General features: G+C 42.4%; 1 protein-coding gene across 1 annotated transcript in view; it reads left to right on the top strand.

Moving 5' to 3' along the window:
* The window catches only part of CC2D2A (coiled-coil and C2 domain containing 2A), a 432763-nt gene that overhangs the window by 74638 nt on the left and 337714 nt on the right, over positions 1 to 20411 (top strand). The window contains exons 3-4 of the mRNA XM_086964074.1: positions 5212 to 5287; positions 13724 to 13818. Of these exons, the coding sequence (XP_086820200.1) occupies positions 5212 to 5287; positions 13724 to 13818 (171 nt within the window). The remainder of the gene's footprint in view (positions 1 to 5211; positions 5288 to 13723; positions 13819 to 20411) is intronic.

Here is a 20411-nt window from a genome sequence, read left to right as displayed (position 1 = left end):
TTATATGTATGTGGCTCTGTTTTTTCCTTCCAGAGCAGGATGGACTTGATGTGGAGTCTCACAGCACCCCCTACTGGCTTGCATGAGCACTGCTTTACAGTGTTCTGGATCCAGTATGTCGTCTGGGTAAATTCACAAGATGAGGAATCTGTGTTCATAACCAAAGTACAGTTTTGCTGGAGAGAAATATCTACTAAAATCCGTCATCTGACCCACCTGACTTCTCTTGGGCTTGTGGCTGAAAATTCTGAATTCCTAGAGAGTAAACAACCATTTAAAGTTGCTCTTTGGGTGGAATTCCTCTGGAAAGTGGAGTGCTCCTCTGAACTTGAGAGTGAACATCCCCAGAATGCCGTCAGGGACTAGGAACGAGAACGACTTGTGGCTCAGTTTGGCGATGACATGTCTTGAGTACCTATAGCTACCAGATTGTTGTCATATGTAGATGTGAGGAACTGTCTACCTGCTTGACATGGCTGCTGAGTGGGTATGTTCCATAGGCACCTCAAATGACTTTATATTCTCAGTACCTTGGAATTCACAGCTGGGGTGGTCTCAAAGATGGGCAGAAGAATTGTGGGTTTATTTATAGTGCATATCTTCGTTTCATTTAATTTTTTAATACGAAAATGCTGGAAATATTTGTTTCTTGTTAGAGTAAATTTACTTAGTATGCTTTCCTTATTGTTTAGGAATGTTAACTTTCTCAAAAATCAGTTTACACTCCATGCTGCGTTGCCCAAGTTTTCATGTTTTAGATGTGGTAATGAAAATATTTTTCAATCTATGACTTGGACACCAGGTCCCACATTCTTTCGTCTTTTCCTATGTTAATCGTTTGAATATGTTTAGAAAGGAGCCAAAGGTCTATCTCAGAGAAACATCTGAACATCCTGCTTGATGAAAAATAATGTACATATGTGCATCGGAATTATTAGGGGAAATGATGCAGGGTAATGACCAAAACAGTTCTATTCTACATGACATTTTGCACCTAATCCCTTTGTGTTTACGGGAATATAGTGACCAATGCAATGTCAGGCCTGCCAGATGCCCATTCTTAACTCTCGCTGCACGTTCTCTTTCTCAGGAAAAATAAACAATTTAACTATTACCATAAAATCCACTCTGTATATCTCAGATTTGCTCTTCACCATTCCAAACTGTGTTCCAATATTTAACCTAGCAAATTCCCCATTTGTCAATGTGTCTCTCTCCAATATATTGTACCCAACATAATAAATCAGATTATATCAACAAGCAACTAATGAAACCAGGATCCTGCACCAGCCTTTCTGAAGGACTCCGAGTCCCATAAACTGCCAGGTAGGACCAGGAGCAGGAGGGCCCAGCGCCTTTCACCCATGCAGCGCGGTAGGCTCCTGGATCCCGGATCATACCCAACTGAGACCAGACCGCCCCCACCCTCTAAAGCCAGCCCTCTCCTAAATCCCCTCCTCCCCTGTATAAGTCCTTGTACACAGGTTGGGCAAATGCATGCCTACTCGCGGAGGGAACATAGCCTGCCTGAAGGATGAGCAAACACCAGGAGATGAAGGTCGGCGAGCTAAAACTTTTCAGACACTCACCCCCAGTCACAGATCTGGGTTGAATCCATCATCATTCTTTAGCTCACTTCCCTAAACCCTGGCAGGGTAAGACAATAACTTATAATTTCTTTCCTCTACCATAGGTGCCTCAAACGATGAAATCTTGACCGCGGAAGCAGCTCTCGCCTGTCAGGGAAGGGTGGATGATCATTGCTCCTCACAGGCCTCCCTCCTGTGTCCATTATCCTGTTTCCATCCCTGTGGCTAATGCTGCTGCTGTTAACACCCACCTCGTGAGCAATGCTATGGGGGCTGCCCTAATGCTGCTCATGGGTAGGTCTTGGTGCACCAGGCACAAGATGGAGGTGCCTCTCCAGAGAGGACTCTGAGTCTGATCCTGTGCTGCTCACCAACCAGCCTCCACGTAAAAGGAAAAAAAGGGACTGTTCTGTACCGATAAGCTCTCAGTCGGGTGATATAACCCACAAAAAGGGGGCATCTGCAACCTTGGTGTAGTCGCTAATCAGCAAGGCCATAAAAGCCTCTGTAGATAACCTCCTTGTGAGTCTTGACACTATGATTAAGGGTCTATTCCTTTCCTTGGATCAGCGATTGGGAAATCTTGAACAGGCCATAAGAGACCTTAAAAGGGACATCCCTACACCCTTCCGTCTTTCTCACAGCTGCTTGGTTCGTGCCTAGACTGACTTGGCAAGCCTCCCTTCTGACGATACTCTGAGCAGGAAACCAGATGGCTGCCCCAGTAACAGGTATATCCCTACCCTTAAGGGTGTCGCCCCTTGCTCCCACTCAGCCTCCCAGCCTTAGCGATGGTCAATCTTGTGCCCCTCATACCTGCCCTGCACCCGTGAGGAGGGGAGAAGAAATTATCGATCTGCCTCCCGCCGCAAACCCTTATGTAGTGGTGCTTGGGAACATACTGGCGATCCACAAGGACGGCCCAGCGGTGGCAGCTAATTTTCAAAGGGCCATGCTTGCTGTCAGTACCTGGATGTCCTCCAATTGTCTGAGGCTTAACTTAACCTTGTATTTTTAATTTGAAGGAGGTCACTCTGGGAATTCTAGGTCTTACGAGGAATAAGGCCCGGGTCCGAATTGTATCCCCCCCAGACCTGCACTTTAGTGTAGTCGCAGTCTGTTGCCCAGTATTGACCCAGATTCTAAATGCAGCTGGAAGGGAGAGTGCCCCTCCTTATTGGTCTTCCTCTATTATAATATCTGTGTTTAAAAATGGAAACCAAGGCAATCCCCAATGCTGTAGACTTATATCACATGTTGAATGGGTCATAAAAGTCTTGGGATGGGCTTCCCTGGCCAGATGATCATTTGGGTAGAAGAGATTAACACCATTTCAAACCTGCAATACGGTTTTAGGTGAGGGATGTCCACTTTTGATCAGTTCGAACTTGTATTTGGCAGCTAAAAAATACACTGTTGCCCTCCCGGCCTTTATGGGCCTTATGTCTGCTTTCGACGGGGTTAATAGGGACATACTATGGGCTATCCTATTAGGAATGGGAGTGTATCTTGCTATTGTTTACTTCCTGCAGGACCTGCAAGCACAGACATCCGCATCCGTTAAGATACTCTAATCTGTTATCCAACACACTAACACAGAGAAATTCAGAGTAGGAAGAGGGATGCGACAAGGGTGCATATTGGCCCCTTTCTTTTTTTCCCTTTATATCAATGGGCTTGAAAAGGCCCTGCTGAGTGCTGGACCACGAGGGGCTTACAAACCATTCTGAATTCCTTTGCTAACTTTATAGATACATTGGATCTTGCTGTTAATTTCTCAAAGTCTTTTGGAATGGTGGTGGCCGGGACCCTGTTCATCCAAGACACAAATGTTTAGCATATTCACTACAAACTCGCTAAGAGTAAGGTTTTCCCCTTGGTAGGAGTCTTATTCGACTCCCATGTGACTTGGAAGTTGCTATTAGCAGCCAAAAATGAGGAGTTTGCCAGGTCTGTTTAAACCGTATTCAGCCTTGCGTCAAGACTGAGCAGGAAGCCTCTTGGGACCCTGAATAAAATTTATCAAGCAAGGTGTAAATCCAAGGTCTCTTATGTAAGAGTTAGATGGGGGTTATGTGGCAGCTAGCTGTATCCAGGTCACACAAAATAAATTCCTTGAAGATCCCAGAAAGATCTGAGTGTTGAATGTGTGAGCGACCTTCTTGCTTTCCGAACTTTGCTGGGCTGGATTAGGTTGTGGTCAAAGGAGGAACCTAGCCTGAACAGGTTGATTCTAAAAGACTTTCTTTCCCTAGATGGTGCCCGCAAAATTCCATAGGTTAAATACATCAGGTATGTCTTTGGGGAGGTGTAGAGAGTGTATTTCTTTATGGAAGGTTTGTATTTCTTAATTCTCTGTTCTGGAATTCTTAAAGTGCATCTTTCAGGCACTGGCTTTGTATTTCAGTTACTGCCTTGTTGTTCATGCCTCATGTCGTGGGTCCTAACTATGGAATAAATCCAGTTTCCTTAACCAGCATTTTGTGGACAATTACTTAATTGAAAGGATTGGATTGCACTTCCTACAGGAGGGGAAGCGTTTATGCAACGCTCAGTGCATTTGCAACTCCAACTGTCTTGAATATAAGCTGGTAGTTCTTTTACTAATGGCTGTAGGAAATGATCTACAAAGATACTGGTCTTTTCAAAAAGGCTCCCAATTGCCGATTCAAAGTCAATTTTATATATATATATATATATATATATATATATATATATATATATATATATATTTTTTTTTATTCAGGGCTTCATTGTATTTTCCATTAATTGGTGGAATATTCATGTATATAATGTATATAATATAATGAGAATCACGATTGAAAAAAGAGGCATCAATCTAAGGAGATTTGCAGCTGTTAGCATGCCCATACAGGGCACAATCTTTTTGAAATGATGGCCGATTGGACAGAAAGTAAAATGAGATTATTATGGAGTGAGAGGCAAAATGGCCATTGAGTATAAACGGAGGGCAAAATTGTAGTCGCTACCAATGTTTATTTTGGAAAATACACGAACAATAGAAAACAGGTTGATATTATGTATATATGTACAAAACACTGTTTCTCTGATTTGTAACACTAAAGAAAATGACGCACACTAATTTGAACTGTGGGACAAACAGTTGAATGTATTACTATTCCAAGATGGCCGCCATATAATGAATTGTGTTTACTTTGTTTAACGAACATCACGTCACTTTCTTTGTTATTGATTTGTATAACACAACTTTATTTATACACTAAGCTAATCGTTGATTCATTGACACTGACGAAGGCAAAGACTCCGGAACGAGTTTGTCGATAATCTGGTTGCAGGAACAACATAATAAATGATGAATTTTGACACCTTCTAAATACTCTAGAGTGCGCTCTTTTGGAGGACGGTTCCACCCATGGAGGAATCGTAGTTGTGGCATTGTTCGTGTACTCCAACGTACGCTGAGTGAACACTCGCGGCAAAGAGGAGCAATGGCTGGTGGACTTGCGGTTGGGATATTTTATTCTATATATATCTTTTGTTCTTCATATGTGTATTATATTTCGATTGATACATAAGAAAGACTGTTTGCGAGATCATATACACATATATTTATAATATATGCTTTAACTCTTCTGCTCAGTTATTAGATGCTGCTACTGATCCACTCGATGATGAAGTCGTGGAAGACCTCAGTGCAGTGGTTCGTGGACAGAGAAGTAAGTGCCAGTAGAGTGTGTTTTTAGTAGCTACTGCTTTCAAATGTTGATTGCTATGTCTATCATTCTAGTCAATATTGAGGGTTTTATTGTAACTAATTGCCTTGGACACAAGTAGGCCTGTTTGATAGCTTTAACATATTGAGAATTCCATGATTCTTACAGTAGTCCTGGCTTCAACACATCCAGATAAAAGGAAATGCAAGTTACAAAGTTTTTTGTTCTGTGTTCTATGTGCTCGGAATGGACTATAGACTTAGGGATGGTTTGTTGGCTAAATATAGGATTCAGTGAAGCGAGTTCAAAGGGGTGGTAAGGCTTTCTCTTTTCGTGCTGCCAAAGCATGGAATCTACTACCATGTGAATAGGTACAGATCCCTCTTGAGACTACAGTCTACCGAAAACTTAAAATCTATTTTTGTCTGTGGGGAAATAAGGTCTTGCTTTCTGGGTGCGTCCCAGGGGCCTTTCTGTTAGCACCAGGATACTCCCCAGAGTAGAACACAAGATTTTTTAATAGGGTCAGAGCAATGTTTAAAGACCTACTGGGATATCTTGCCCCAAAATAGCAAACTAAACAACCCAAAGTATCCAAGGGTCTAAAAGATGATAGAGAACCTTAGATACTTCTCTTGATGAGGACTACCACAATTTATAAATAGCCGAAAAAAATATTAATTAAATTTCCGGATTCCCATCACTCACCAACATGGTGACATGCTTCATCATCTGGGTCTCCTCTGACAGTCAAACTAACGACTTCAAAGGCTACAACTCCATCATTGCGGTGGAGGAGCCCGAGGACGTTTTCATCTCTTATTTGGTAATACCTGTCTGATTTATCAGATGTGAGCAGTGGAGTGTATGGGAAATGTATACAGTGCAACAGTGAGATGTGAAGTTAAAATTGAACCACGTTATACCCAAATTTTATTCTTGTCCACCGTAGCCCAAACTAAAAACAGTGCAAGAGACAGTTTCAACAGATAGCTGTCTATAATAGTTAAGTGGAAACATGTTTCAGCACATACAGACACCAATCTGTCTCGTGCCTTCGTCAGGACCCATCCAGTCAAGTTATTTTGCTACTGCAAAAAGTGAAAATAATTTTTTTGTGTGCAAGTGCACTCAAAATGGTTGGCAACAATACAACCGCATCACCTGATTTGAGGAGATATCTGAAAAAATACAAAATGACAACCTAAACAATCAAGAAAAATATCACATGTTCTCTATACTTATAACCATAGTGACAATACATTGCCAGCTATCATACTCCATTTTTGGGCATTCATCATTCTTCTTTACCTCGAGTATTTGAGGGAACTACCTCACCCCACCTGGCAACAGCTCAGGATAAAGTAGGCTCGCTCTAAAAAGGAAAAAAGCAGAACAGTCCATCACTTTCCATGGTGTTTTAGTTTACTCCCCAGAGTAATCGCAGGCTCTATAAATCATTCATTCATTCCTTCCACTGTTTATGGACAAGATCAAAGAAAGAAATTGCCACTCAATTGTGCTATCACCTTGATAAATGTCACCCCTTAGATAATTACATTTAAATCTAACTTTACGTTAGTAAGCATCACTGTCAAAACCATCCTTTCTGTATATACTGTGTGCATTCTTATTCAGGACACTGAATGCTTGTCACAACTCACTCTACCTCGAAAACTATAACTACATTTTGGAATGCAAAGGATAAAGAGAAAGCATACCTCCACCTATACTTAATCAGACTGATCACACACATCTCAATGTATACAGGATTCCACCCTTTAGTAAAGGTTTGTAGAAGATGCATTTCTACCTTTACTATGACTGTGGAATAGAAGTACACCAGTCATGTGCTGTTCTACAGTAAATGTTCTTAAATATACTAACAACGAAGTAAAATGACTTCAGGAACAACTCAGTATAAGTTCTTGTATCACCATTCTCCATAACAGATACCCATCATGCTTAAGAAAAATAGAGCAGTTTTGAACCTTTAAGCAAGCTGAAAAGCCAAAGAAAATATGGAACGATCTGTGCTTTCCAATGAGTGCTTCTTCATACACAGTAACAGAACCCAAGAACGAGAGAGAGAAAACAACCCCTCACAAAATATGGTTGCCAGCTAGCTCCAATTCACGAGTGATACTTTTATTCTAGCCCAGTCTTTTCATCTACACACCTTTGTAATCAATTGTGGTGACTTCAAGCATGCATTCAGCTATTAAATGAAAGCCCAGCACTGATGAACCTGTCCCTATGGCTGCTATCTAGATTCCTATAGAGCCAGCCAGCTTCGACTGACTCTCCCCCATGCCCCGCCATTCTCTTCTATCCACCATCTAGAATATAAAGTATTTTGCCATCAGGCAACTGCCCCGCTGCCCAGCTGCTGGCGGCGGAAATAGAGAAGCCTACATGAGTGACGGTCTAAATGGCACTGTCCTCAACTGGTTCACCTCCTATTTCCAGCACAGAACCCAACAAATAAAAATCCAAAATTGCCTCTCCAGCCCCACTGCCATCTCCCTTGGTGTCCCCCAAGGATCTATCCTCTCTCCTGCTCTGTTCAACTTATTTATGGAACCCCTTACACTCATACTTAAACAAGCCTGTATTAACTACCACCTGTATGCCGACGATACCCAACTTTGTTTGTTGCTTGTGCTTATGAGGATGAATCCTTGGGAAGTAGTGACTCTATGATTGACTGCAGATATGTATTGAGCCAAGATTTTGCTACAGCCTCTTATGTCCAGTTTCTGTGAGGTAATGAAATTGGCAGTGTCGAAATAGTGGGTGTTGACTAATCTCGCTATTGGCTTGTGGCTAGCTAAAGGTTACGCAATGTCAAATTTTGTCTGTGAGATTTAGCACGCTGTATTAAGTTTATCATCACTAGTGGTCTCCAGCCTTTCGGGAGCACATCATATAGCTTTAGCAGGATGTATAGAACAAAGTTTCATAGATGTGTAACAGGTAAATTGATACCAAACATTTCAATGAGCTAAAAAGTTAAAAAAGCTTCGAAAGCTGATAAATCAGACCAGAGTATGACCTAGGGTTATACAAAAGAATAACTCTGAGCTAAAATTAGGGGTCTTGGAGAACTATTCTGTGCTTAAAAGAACTGATTCTCAGGAAATTTCAGTTTCTAATTTGAGGAAGTAATAGGGAGATTAGGGATCATTAGTTAATTTGTGTGCAAAATAGACTGACCAGTGGCATAACGCAAAACGATGGGGCCTCATTAATGTGGGGAGGGGCCCCTGAGACTCCCATATCTTACAGATGTTCCGTTGCATTGGGCTGATTTGGACCCCCGAAAGGTTGCCCTGCTTTCCACAGTCAACAGGGGCCAAGTTACCTCTTACACTGGCCTGTTATTGATTTTGCAGTGAGGACGTGGAATCCTTCTTGGTTCACCCGGCTAGTGCGAAAAGACATATGCCTGCCAGATGTTAATATAAGACTTTGTGCCACTCCTAGCTGTTTCCCTCGCAGGCGCCCAGTGTAATATCAGGTAAATCTGAGCTGGCATTGTGCCCGTGACAAGGAGGCTACATAGTGTCAAATCTCGACCGAGTCGCTTGGCACTCTGTGTAATCTTGGGCATATCGGTTCGGTCGTTTTATTCCAACGTGGGAGAACGTGTTGATTCCCTTGTCTACATTAAGAGCAATGGAAAAAAGAAACCGTGCTCAAGGAAGAACACCCTAACTACCTGTTTTCGAATGTTAAAAGCGATCTTCAATTCCCTTCCCTTGTAACCTTTTGTGACCCTCGGCACGTTTGAGGGAAGAGGCAGGAAATGCCACACGAGCGGGAAAATGAGGATGTGTATGTCCTTGGGCGTGTGTTCTGTATTCCTTTATTTTTGAGAACTATGACAAAAATGTACGAACTCCCTTTGCTGCAGCTGCAAAAACTTACTGAGCTGAGATAAGAAAGGCTGGGTTCCGGCGTGGTGCCTGGAATACGCGCTGTCCGAAGTATTACATTGTAGCCTCGATCGCCCTCTAAGTTAATGTATATATATTTTTAATAAAGCATAATTCTATCAATGTGCGACCGCCCTTGGATGATGGTGCTGTATTGTTGGTTCTCGTGCAGATTTATCGGGTTCTTCAGCCATTATCTCGAAGGTCAAGGCGCAGGATTATTTAAATAGTGTAGTTCAGAAGTCAGAATAAACTTTATTCGACCTAAATAAATAGACCATAAAAGTACAGTGAGGAAAAAATAAAAATGCAAAAAAATCGATAAGTGTCTTTGACTATACATAATAAAGGCCATTCCTAAGAAGCACTATCTTGGCATGACATTCCCAAATGCGAAGTGTCCCGGGAACAACTTTACACGATTGACATAGATTGGAAAGGAAGGAGGGCAAAAACCTCCATTAAGGGTCTGCTATGTGCTCCTGCCTACCTAATTATCACCTTCCAGATATCTAAGGAAGACTTGTCGCTGACACACCGCAAACGTTAACTCCACATCAAGTACCGGGTTAATCAAAGTTACGACCCGTGGTAGCGGGCATCATTTTAGGACAACCTTCCTGAATTCAAGATCCTTGTTCTCACACCTCAAACACGGAAGAGGTAGGGAGGACTTTAGCCCTTTGATGTTTTGAGGGTCAGAAAGGGCAACGAGAGGACGCTAATTAGTGCTGGTGGTGACATACAATCAATAAGTCAATAAAAAAAATCAACTCGTATCGAGATCAAGTCTGTAGAAAATTAATGGTAATAGAAAGTGCACACCCCTAAGGCCGCCAGGAGCTGTGGTGAACCCCTCTCTTAGAAATTCTCAGTTTTGAATTGGAGAATTAGGCCCAATAGGAACAGGGATGTGCCCCTCTCCTCAAAGAGAGAGGGCACCCAAAGGCCGTAGTGCCACTTAAGGGACATTGGCTACCGCCCCCAACCTCAGTAACACCCTTAAATTTAGTATTTAAGGGATCGCCTGAACCTGTTCCTCGGATTCGATCACTTACAAAGAAGAAGGACCGAAGAGCCGTGCAGTAGTGGAGAATGCGGCAACGATGACTTACTTGGCCACAACTCTATTGGCCTTTCTCCTCCTCAAGCGACCCTGCTCCTAGAAACCAGCGTGGCCCACAGCCAGCAACCTTTGAGAGGCCCGGGGACTTGTGTAGCCTTGAACAAAGACTCTTGTCTCCTATGGACACCAGATTTGTCCAGCAAGAAACAAACCCAAGGACACCGGATCCTGACGGATCTTAAACACTTGGTCCACGTGGTCACTGACCCACTGAAGTCTACCTGGCGATCCTGACCTGAGATCTAGTGTTGGACGACCTCTCCTGACCTTCCACACAGCGCCTGCAGCCTCAACCTGAAGGGTCCGCCCGACCGGATCTGATGAGAAAAACCCTTCCACCCGCAGCCCCCAGCCCCCGGGAGTGCCGAACCAATGGTGTTCTGGCATACTCCACTATCCAACGTACCTCTCTAGTCATGGGATTCTTTCAACCAGTCTTCGGAACCAAGCCTGCAGCCGTTTACCCCAACCGAGGATCTCCATTGGTTTCTACAGGACTTTGCACCCTGCCGCCCCTGTGCCGCTGGTGGTGCAGTCTCAGTACTTTTTGGTGGCTCCTCCAGTGCTGACCTCAACCCCCAGGGCCTGTGTTCCTGACACGCAGGTACTTACCTGTAACCCGTGTCTCTTCAAGGTGCCCCCAGCCTCCATAGAATAACATGGGGCCCGGTGACCGCTTCAACAGGCCACCGTAGTGCAACTAGTGGTGCAGTACCCACCTTGGTCCGACCCTTGTCCAGTGTTGAACAAAACCCCTGGAGAATGAATATAAATATCGTTTACTTGCCTGCAAGTTACTTGCCTACAAGTTGCTCACCTGTCTTTCCTCTCATAGGATTGCATTGGTCTCTCACTGTATTGTACTAAGTGTGATTCTGAATACAAATTGTTTTTTTCTGTATTGAAAAGCATTCTATGCACATGTAAAGTATTGTTTCATGCTATAAAAACCTTTTGCCAGTAATTTGAAAGTATTGCATACAATTATATTTACCTGTAACTCAGTTCAACTTGGTTCCTAGAAATGAAAGTGACTAAAGTAATATTTTTTTTAAAAAACAAACATTGACCTGGAGTCAGTCATTGAGTGTGTGTTCCTGCCTTGGATAAGTATGTACACAAAATGCATTCACACTACCCTCTGATAAGCCTAGCTGATAAGCCCCGCTACCACTAAATTGAGAGTAAGGTATTATATACTTTATCCTTTCCTATGCCTTTGGGGACTTACTGGGCTCTGTGCTCACCATATCTCTTTATGATATAGTATATACAGAGCCAGCTTCCTACACATTTTCTAAATTTGTCCCAACTTGCTGCCCTGTACTTAGCATAATATAAGTTCCCCCAAAGTCTGTTTGATGAGGGAGGAGAGAGATCAGGGAATTTCGAACAACTCTGGTCTAGTCAAGGAAAGAGTTGAGTTCTTAGTCTCTCTCAGCCAAGGAATGTCAAGGCCCCAGTCAAGAAGCTGACGATTTTCAATGATTTCTCTGTTTAATGCCAAAGCCTCATTGGTCCAAATTCACCGACACAGCATATGAGCGCAGGACCGTATTTTATCCTCCAAGGGGATTAACCCCAACTCATTAAGACAAATAAAAGTCGCAGTGGTCTGGGAAAGGGAAAGCAAGCTGCGGGCAAACCTATTTTCAGTTATGTGTAACCCAAACACTTTATTGAAGCCCCAAACCCAAGCCCTATAGATAACCACACCAAGGCATTTCCAACAGTGTAGTTAAGATGTTTATACAAATTTCTGAACAACAGGCACACCCACCAATGTGGTGTGAAATGACTTTGGTGAACCCACCAGAAAGGCCACTCCATACAACTTCTTGCAGACTGATTTCAACTAGAATGACTGTAAAACATGTCTTTTCACACTCTGAAACCTCATATTTTTCTCTTCACCTCTTATCTCAAAAAACACACACAAACCCTGACCTCATCATCCAAAAAACTTTGTAAAGAGGGAGTTTTAAATCTGAAGCCACAAGCCACACATTAGATCAGACACACTATTATCATCCTTGGGCATAAGATCTCCTTGTGTGCTTACCGCTTGTGACATTGGATTTCCTTGGAGCTCTTCCTTGCTATCTCTACCGACAGGCACACAAACACAGCAAGAACCTCTCACAACGCACACACCCCTCACATAAGGCACAACCAAACAGCTACATACAGTTATGACATCCCACACTGGCAACACAACCCACATTCCACAGAAGCAGTCCTTATTCACATACAGAGCACACACATACACCCAATAGCAACACACACTCCTCATATCTCACACTGACAACGCAATCCCCGTTGCACAGAAAAGCACTATTTCACATCTGGAGGACACACGTATGCCCACAAGCAACACTCATGCCCCTTAGTGCCAAAGAATTTCCACAGGTGGCCACTGGCAGCTTAAGTGATTAGATCATGGGAAGGTTTAATATAAACAACTTTGTTTGGAAGGCCAAAGGGCCTGATTAGCACTTGGGGTTAAGGTACAGACTTCTGGATGCAGGGATTTGAGGCCATATGTACACCTGTTATTAGCGGATGCCAACGGAGATTTGGCCCATTTGCAACCACAAAAAAGGATTGTAGCATGTATTAACCCTATTTTGCGAGTTGGTAACCTGTTACTGACTTGCAAAATAGGGTCGCTATTTGGAAGAAGTGTGTCAAGGGCGTCCCTTCCTAATAGCGAGTCGCAAGGGCATGTACGATTGTTTTGAGACCGGATTGCGGTCGCAAAACAATCTCAGTTTACCGCCTACTTCAAGTGGGTGGTAAGCCACTTACAAACAGTAAAGGGTCCCCAGGAGACAACTTCCCTTTTGTGAATGGCAGTGAAAACATTTTTATAGATTAGGCCGTGTTTCCATGGACTACTGCCTGCGCTTAAAAAATTAAACTGAGACGTTTCATTTTTGTTTTTGAAACGCATCCCGTTTTCCTTTGAGAAAACGGGCTAAATTTGAAAAATAAAGTAACTTTATTGAAAAAGCAAACACAGACATGGGGGTCTGCAGTCTCCAGCCGACCACTATCCCAGTGTTATTGCGCATTACCAATTAGTTGCAAATTGCGACCTGCCTCATGAATATTGATGAGGCAGGTCATTTATGACCCCATTGCGAATCACAAAATTTTCGGAGACACATTAGTACATTTCCTTTTGCAACTCACAAATTGCGAGTTGCAAAGTGAAATGGTCATACATTTGGCCCTAATTTCTTTTTCAATGTCTGCATTTATATATGTTTACATTCTTGGATTAGTGTCATACAGTGTTGACGTTCATTTTCTAAAGTTGTTATGTTCTAAGAAAAGAAAACGGTTGTTCTCCTTTCATGGTCCGTGTCCCAGGTTTGCCTCCAATTCCTACTTCGACTCCAAGAACAACCAGCTTCGCAGAATCCTCTATGCGGGAACGGATGAGAGAGAAATTAAAAGCTGCAAGGGTGAGAAGTATTTCAAATACTACATTTAAATATGGTACAAAAATATTTTGATTTCTGAATGCCCATTTCATGCTCATTTTCTTTTCTAGGTTTTAGGAGTGCATAAAAGTATTATTTTTATGGTAAAAATACAATTGGTGATCATATCCTTCCTGCACTTTACAACCATAATATCGCAATGAAAATTATGATTTAATATATTTATAAAGCGCAACAGCTACCTCAAACAGAGGTGTCCCGGCGCTATAGCAGACAAGCAGAAGAGAGAGGTTGCCGGGGGTCTAGCTCAGGCTGAATACCCAGGTCTTCAGAGTTTTCCTGAACTCCAATTCAGATTGGATTAGGCGTAGTTTAACCGGAAGAGAATTCCATAGTCTGGTCGTAACTGCGGTGAAAGATCTACACTCAATGCGCTCATTTGCATATCGAGGAACGCAAAGCCGATTCCACTGCCTTATCAATAGACTACTGACAGCGTCCTTTGGCCACACAAAGCAATACATCTCTAGTGCAGGAATTAAAAGGTAAGTAAAAAATCTTGACCAGGGTATAATTTCAGTTGTAGTATTTGAAAATCAATTTAATTAAATATTATTTTCCTTGTGTCTGTGTGTTCCTACTGTCCAATCAAAGAACACATGTGCTGCAGTTGTGGCTCTTAACCATTTTTAGATCCACATCTCAATCTGTACTACATTTGTATTAAAATATAAATGAAACTAGCAGCGGATCCACTGAGTGGAGGGTAATTCATACATTTGTCTACACGTAGCATTCAACTTTAATGGAATTGAACCACGGAGGACGGCAAAAAGAGTTTAAAATTATTACGTGTTTTAATTGAATGGCAGTTCCATCTGGATGAGACATATGAAAAGTTGTTGTTTTTTTACTTATTTTTATTAAAGATAATCATCAGTTCACAATACAGGGATTGTTGATCGTTACAGTCATAGTACAACGGTATACGTAACTTAATAGGCAATATTATTATCTTGCCGACATATGGTACTGTAAAGTAATGTGCCGTTTGCAAAATCCTCTCTTCAACAACATGCAATAATCTTAGCCTCCTCTTCTCACCACTCTCCGGGTGGTATTTAACGATTAAAAGAGTCATAACAAGAAATCCAATAAGTGAACAATATTTTCTTTGTCAGCTTGGATAAAGGAGCGAACCATTGCCATCTCAACTGCATGGAGAGGAGAGATCCTTAAAATGTAGACACACTGTTCAGCTGGAGAGGGCCTCCTTGGACTAGGATTTGCATTTTTACAGACATCTATTTACAGCATTCAGAAGCTTTGTTATAAACTTTCACGTGGTAGTTATTATTTTCTTATTCAAAATTTCAATGTACTTGTATTAAATTGGATACGTTTACAGGAGAACATGTGGACGGATTGGGAACAATATGTGGAGGAAATAGAAATGATACATTTACCCTTTTATAATACCTTTAAAGGAGTTTAATCTTTCTTGAAAGTTCACTTCCTCTATCTGATGAAGTTAGTTCCTTGACTTTATAGATTTTATGGATTATGTAGTAATAGAGATCTTAGCAAGTCTCCTTATCTTTATAAATGAATGCCCCTGGCTTTGAGGACCCAATTAGTTGTAGAGGCCTCTTTTTCTCAGAATCCACAATTGAAAGTTCTCCATTCATTTCCTTGGACAATACGAAAATCCAATCTAAAGGATATTCAAGAAATTCCGCAAGAGCCTCATGGCAGGCAAGTGCTAACAGACACAGAGATAGGAAAAAGATTAGAATAAATGAGTCAACCCACTTCTTGAAAGTAGAATACTGCTCTAGTTTTCAAATGAAGTCCACATTGTAACTGTCTGATGATGAAACCTCCTTACACCTGCCCTGAAGTTTTTCATTTGCCACAGTCAATGAAGCCGGCAAGCAATCAACCTAATGATCTATTTTCCCTTCCCGATTCATACCATCCACATCTGCTCAAATAAGGAGCATTGTGAACCCCCCCTCACCGCCCCCCCCAACACCCCCCCCCGCTTTAGCAGCTACAGTGGGGGTGGGGTTCTTTGCGGGTCTCTTCTGTCTGCAACCCAGCAGACAAAAGCTCACATAGGAATGCTGCATCAATATAAGAGCATGTGGGAACAAGGAAGAACGAAAGACGGGATGATAGAAAAAGAAAAGATCAAAGAAATATTGAATAGAAGGAAAGGTGAATGGAAGGATGGATGAGTAGTAGATGAATGAGTGAGTAGGCAAATGTGTGGATAATGAGTGAATGGCTGGGTGAACTAATTTATGGACTGGTGAATGGATGGCAGAGTGAAGGGATGGATGGATGGATGAATGCGTGAGTCAGTGTGTGAATTAATGTATAGTCTGATGGACATGTGAAAAGATGGCATAGTAAAGTAATAGGTAAGTGGATACACAGGTGAACGTATTGCAGAGTAAAGGAATCAATAGGTGGATGGACGGGTGAAAGGATGGTAGAATAAAAACACGGATGGATGAGTGGGCAAAAGGATGAGTGAATGAATGGCAGAGTGGATTTATAGGTTAATGGCAGAGTGGATGGATGTAAGATAGATGGATGGATGGTTAGATGGCAGATTGGATGGATGGATGGATGGTTGGATCAGTGGATAGATGGATGGCACAGTAGATGGATGGTAAAATGGATAGATGGGTGGCAGAGTGGATGGATAGTAGAATGAAAAGATGGATGGCAGAGTGGATAGATGGAAAGATGGACTGTAGAGTGAATGGATGCATGACACATTAGATTGATGGCAGAATGAGTGGATAGATGGCAGAGTGGATGGACATATGAACTAGGGAAAGATTGAATGATGAATGAAACTATAAATGAATGGAAAGGTAAAACCGTAGATTTCAGAGGCTGGATGGAAGGGTAAAAGGATAAATGTATAGATGCATGGATGGAAGAGACAATAGAGCTCTTCTAGGGAAGGTTGCGTTCACTTGCTGGTTGCCAAGAGAGCTTTAGTTCTAAGTGGGGGGTATATTTTCTGGCTACTCCCCTGGCTCAAATTCTGAACTGCTCTCATCTGGTGAGCAATTGTTGGCGGGACAAGATTTTCTTTTCTGAGCTTTTGAAAAGCTAGAATGTGTGTTTAATTCTTGGTTCAAAGCATCAGTCGTATGAACAATGAAGACTTTGAGATTGGCCAGTTCAATCACAACTGTTTCATCGTTTGCCAAGTATTTTTACAGGAATAAGGTATATCCTTTGTGTCTTATTTTACTGGTGGCAAGACAACTCAACACATGTATGAAATTTATCACTGGAGGTGAAGAAAGTCCAATGCTCCCACAAGGCCCCAAAGTTTAATGGTCACATATGGACATAAGCAAACTATTTCTGCAATCAGCTTCAAGGCAATAGCAAGTTCCCAAATAGACCCAGCTCTCTGAAACATGCCAGAGTCAGAAAGGTACACGAGCTACTAAGTGAGTGTGTCCATCAAATCTGTCTCTTTAAAATCAAGTGGAAGTAAAAAAAAAAAGCAACTAAAAAAGATGTGACGAAAAGGTACAATAAATAACCACTAGAGTTAGATGTGATGTATTAGAATGATATTCATAATACCATGACAAACGAGGAATGGCAACTCATTCAGAGATGGTTCCCCTGTTAGGAAATGGAGCCAAACCCTGTTGGGTATTTTCATTTCTTATGGCAACAATTCAATACAAAATCTTGGAAATCAAAAAATGATCGCTGTCGCTTGGATTAACAAGGCAGGTGAGTAAGCCAGTATGAAGTTTTTTTGTAGGGATGATACATCTTTCCATAGTTTATTTATCCATAGTTATTCTTCAAATTCTCAGCTGGGAAAAGCTAGATAAACTGATTCAAAGAGAGCTTTGATAAATCAGTTGGACAGTCTTTAACTGGGTTGCAGCAGTCGTGGCAAAAGACACTACAATTTCTCTGTACCCTGACATGGCTCAGGTGTAAACTTATTGAATGAGCTCTCGTCGACCACAGGATTGTGAGGGAAGCAGGCCATCTGGCAGGAGGTAGAGTCCAATGTAATGAGACGTTTCTGACCATCAGTTTGTAGATTAAGGTTTATTAGTCATATAGCCCAGACTAAGGGACTACTGGCAATCCATCATTATGAAACATCTCAATGCTTGAAGTTTATTTTTGAACTTCTTCATTTATCATTTTGATTATAACAACTGATGAATATATGGTGCGTCCATGCATGTGTCTTGCAAGCTCTTCACAAGTGTACTCACGTGGACCATTTACAAAAAGGCTTTATAAGCAGGGCGATGATCCAGCGTCTCGAGGGTGGGGCTGTTACCTCTCTAAACCTAGTTTCCCAGTTCCAGGGGTTGTAATGAGTCTTGCTTACCTACTTCCCATGGATCTGTCAGAATATGACTATGGTTGCCAATGCAGCAAACAAATGATGGACGGAATGCTGACAATACAAACATTCTCCCCAGACAAAAGATCTGGGTTAAATCCATCGTTCTTTTGCCCACTACGCCACCCCAGTTTGGACACAGCCATATGCAAATCAGTCTTGACCCTGTGCCTCATGGGAGCAGTCCAGACCTAACTGCCAGGCCAGGTCCTCCCTGGACTGGAAACAGACATCCTGGGACCGGTTTCAGGGTATATCACCCTTCTTCAGCCAGGCTAGCTTGAATCCAGTGGCACAGTGAGCAAGGGACCCACGTCTGGGCATACCCATCCCACTTAGGATGAAAAGTGTTACAGCAAACCTGTCTGGGCTGAACTGTCCCATTGGGCACAGAGTCAAAACTGATTTGCATATGGCTGGGTCCAAACTGAAAGGGCATGGTGAGCAACAAGACGATGGATTTAGGCCCATATCTCTGTACTGGGGTGAATGTATGATATTGTTCTGCATTCTGTCCATCAATTGTTCTTTTTGCATATGGTTGCCCATGCAGCCTGCTTCCTTGCAGTTTTTGTATCTGTGTTAGGTGCCCTCATACACAACTCCTCTGTTAATGCCCACTAGGTAGTAACTCTATTCCACGCACCCTCGGAGGAGTTTTGGGGGTGAAGCCAACCTATTGCTATTTGACTCCTCGCTAGCACCTAAACCATTGAGTGAATGTCTCCTGAATTTTGCCTCTCTTCAGCTTTTCAATGACCTCTAATAGACAAGGTTTTGCGAGTGTTTCCAGTCGGATTCCAGTCATTGACTTTAATTAAGTTACTACTGTTCACCAAAAATGTTTCACTGCGTTCCATTGCTATGTGAGGTGTTTGTATGTAGCTTTAGCGGGGCAGCATCTAGGACAGGCTGCAGAGCTGTCAGTGTGAATTTTATTTTATTTTAGTTAGTCAAATATGTGCAATGTAGGATGCCACAATTGATGAGTTTGAAGCCCATGGTGCAGGAGACCCCATGCACGTGCAGCATTACATGTCCTCCTCCTGTTTCCAGGTGTCTTCTCTGAGCCCCACTTCACTGCATGTTGTAAGTGTGTGATAATGTAATACAACTCTAAGTGTTGCAGATCCAACCCCCCTTCCTGCAGATCTAACTTCATTGCGCAGAAAGCTACCCAGCTTGTTTTATTGCCCATGTCAAACTGCCTACTTCTTTGAATGCATAATTCGGTATGTGTCTCAAGGAGTTTCTTATTTTGTAGAGGCAACCAGTGAGGAAGAACACTTTTGTTATAGTTACTCTTCCTATAACTTAGTGGGTGGGATGGTGTTCCAGAACTGTATTGAAGCTTGTAGAGCATTAATCACTTTGCTCATGTTGTATGTATGTTGTTTCATGAGACATGTGTTACTGTTATTCCTGAACTTCTCCTTTTCCCAGCTTAATCTCACCTCCTGCAGGCTCCTGGGAGGCTCCTTGGCTAGAGCACCTGTTGGGAATAGATTAGATTTATTCGGATTGTTTTGTAGGCCTCAAACACTTCAGAAGATTTAGAGTTAGGTTAGGAGCAATGGAACTGAGAGTCTGGGCTGGCTCAGATAAATCAGTGCATCAGCAAACTACAGAGTGAGTATGTAGTGTCTCCCATTTTTATTTCCCAGTCAGTCTGTACCACCCTACGTTTTATAGCCAGAGGTTCTGCCACATGGGCAAAGCACAAGGACACCCCTGACTAGTGCTGGGCCAGATCCTCCACCTTTCAGCTGTTTTTAACTCGAGCTGTTGAGTCAGTGTACTGTAGCTGGATCCAACTTAAGTAGTATGGGCGGAAGCTCATCGCGTACTTCTGCACACCTATCAGGAAAATCCAGCTTAGGGTGTCAAAAGCTTGTTCGAGGTCCAGAGCTGCCACTGCCAATTCCTCTTCGGAGGAGTTTGTGCTGTGTAATATGCGTGTGAGCCTGCAGATATTCAATTATCTGCTGCAACTTGGGACGCAGTCGCAATGGTCTTTGTGTGTGAAGGTGCCCAATACCCAATGTAACCTGTGAGCACGGACCTTGCATAGTATCTTAATGTCTTAGTTGATCATGTTCAATGACCTTTTTGATGGAGTCACTGTGGTTCCTGATGGGTTTTACCATCATTCTAATGATGCCTTTTCTTAGGGTCTCAGGAAGTGCGTGTCTACTTGTCC

This window comes from Lissotriton vulgaris, chromosome 3_2 (genome assembly GCF_964263255.1).
Source record: "Lissotriton vulgaris chromosome 3_2, aLisVul1.2, whole genome shotgun sequence".
Classification (NCBI taxonomy): Eukaryota; Metazoa; Chordata; class Amphibia; order Caudata; family Salamandridae; genus Lissotriton; species Lissotriton vulgaris.
Note: the sequence above shows the minus strand (reverse complement) of the source record. Positions and strands in the feature narration are given on the sequence as shown.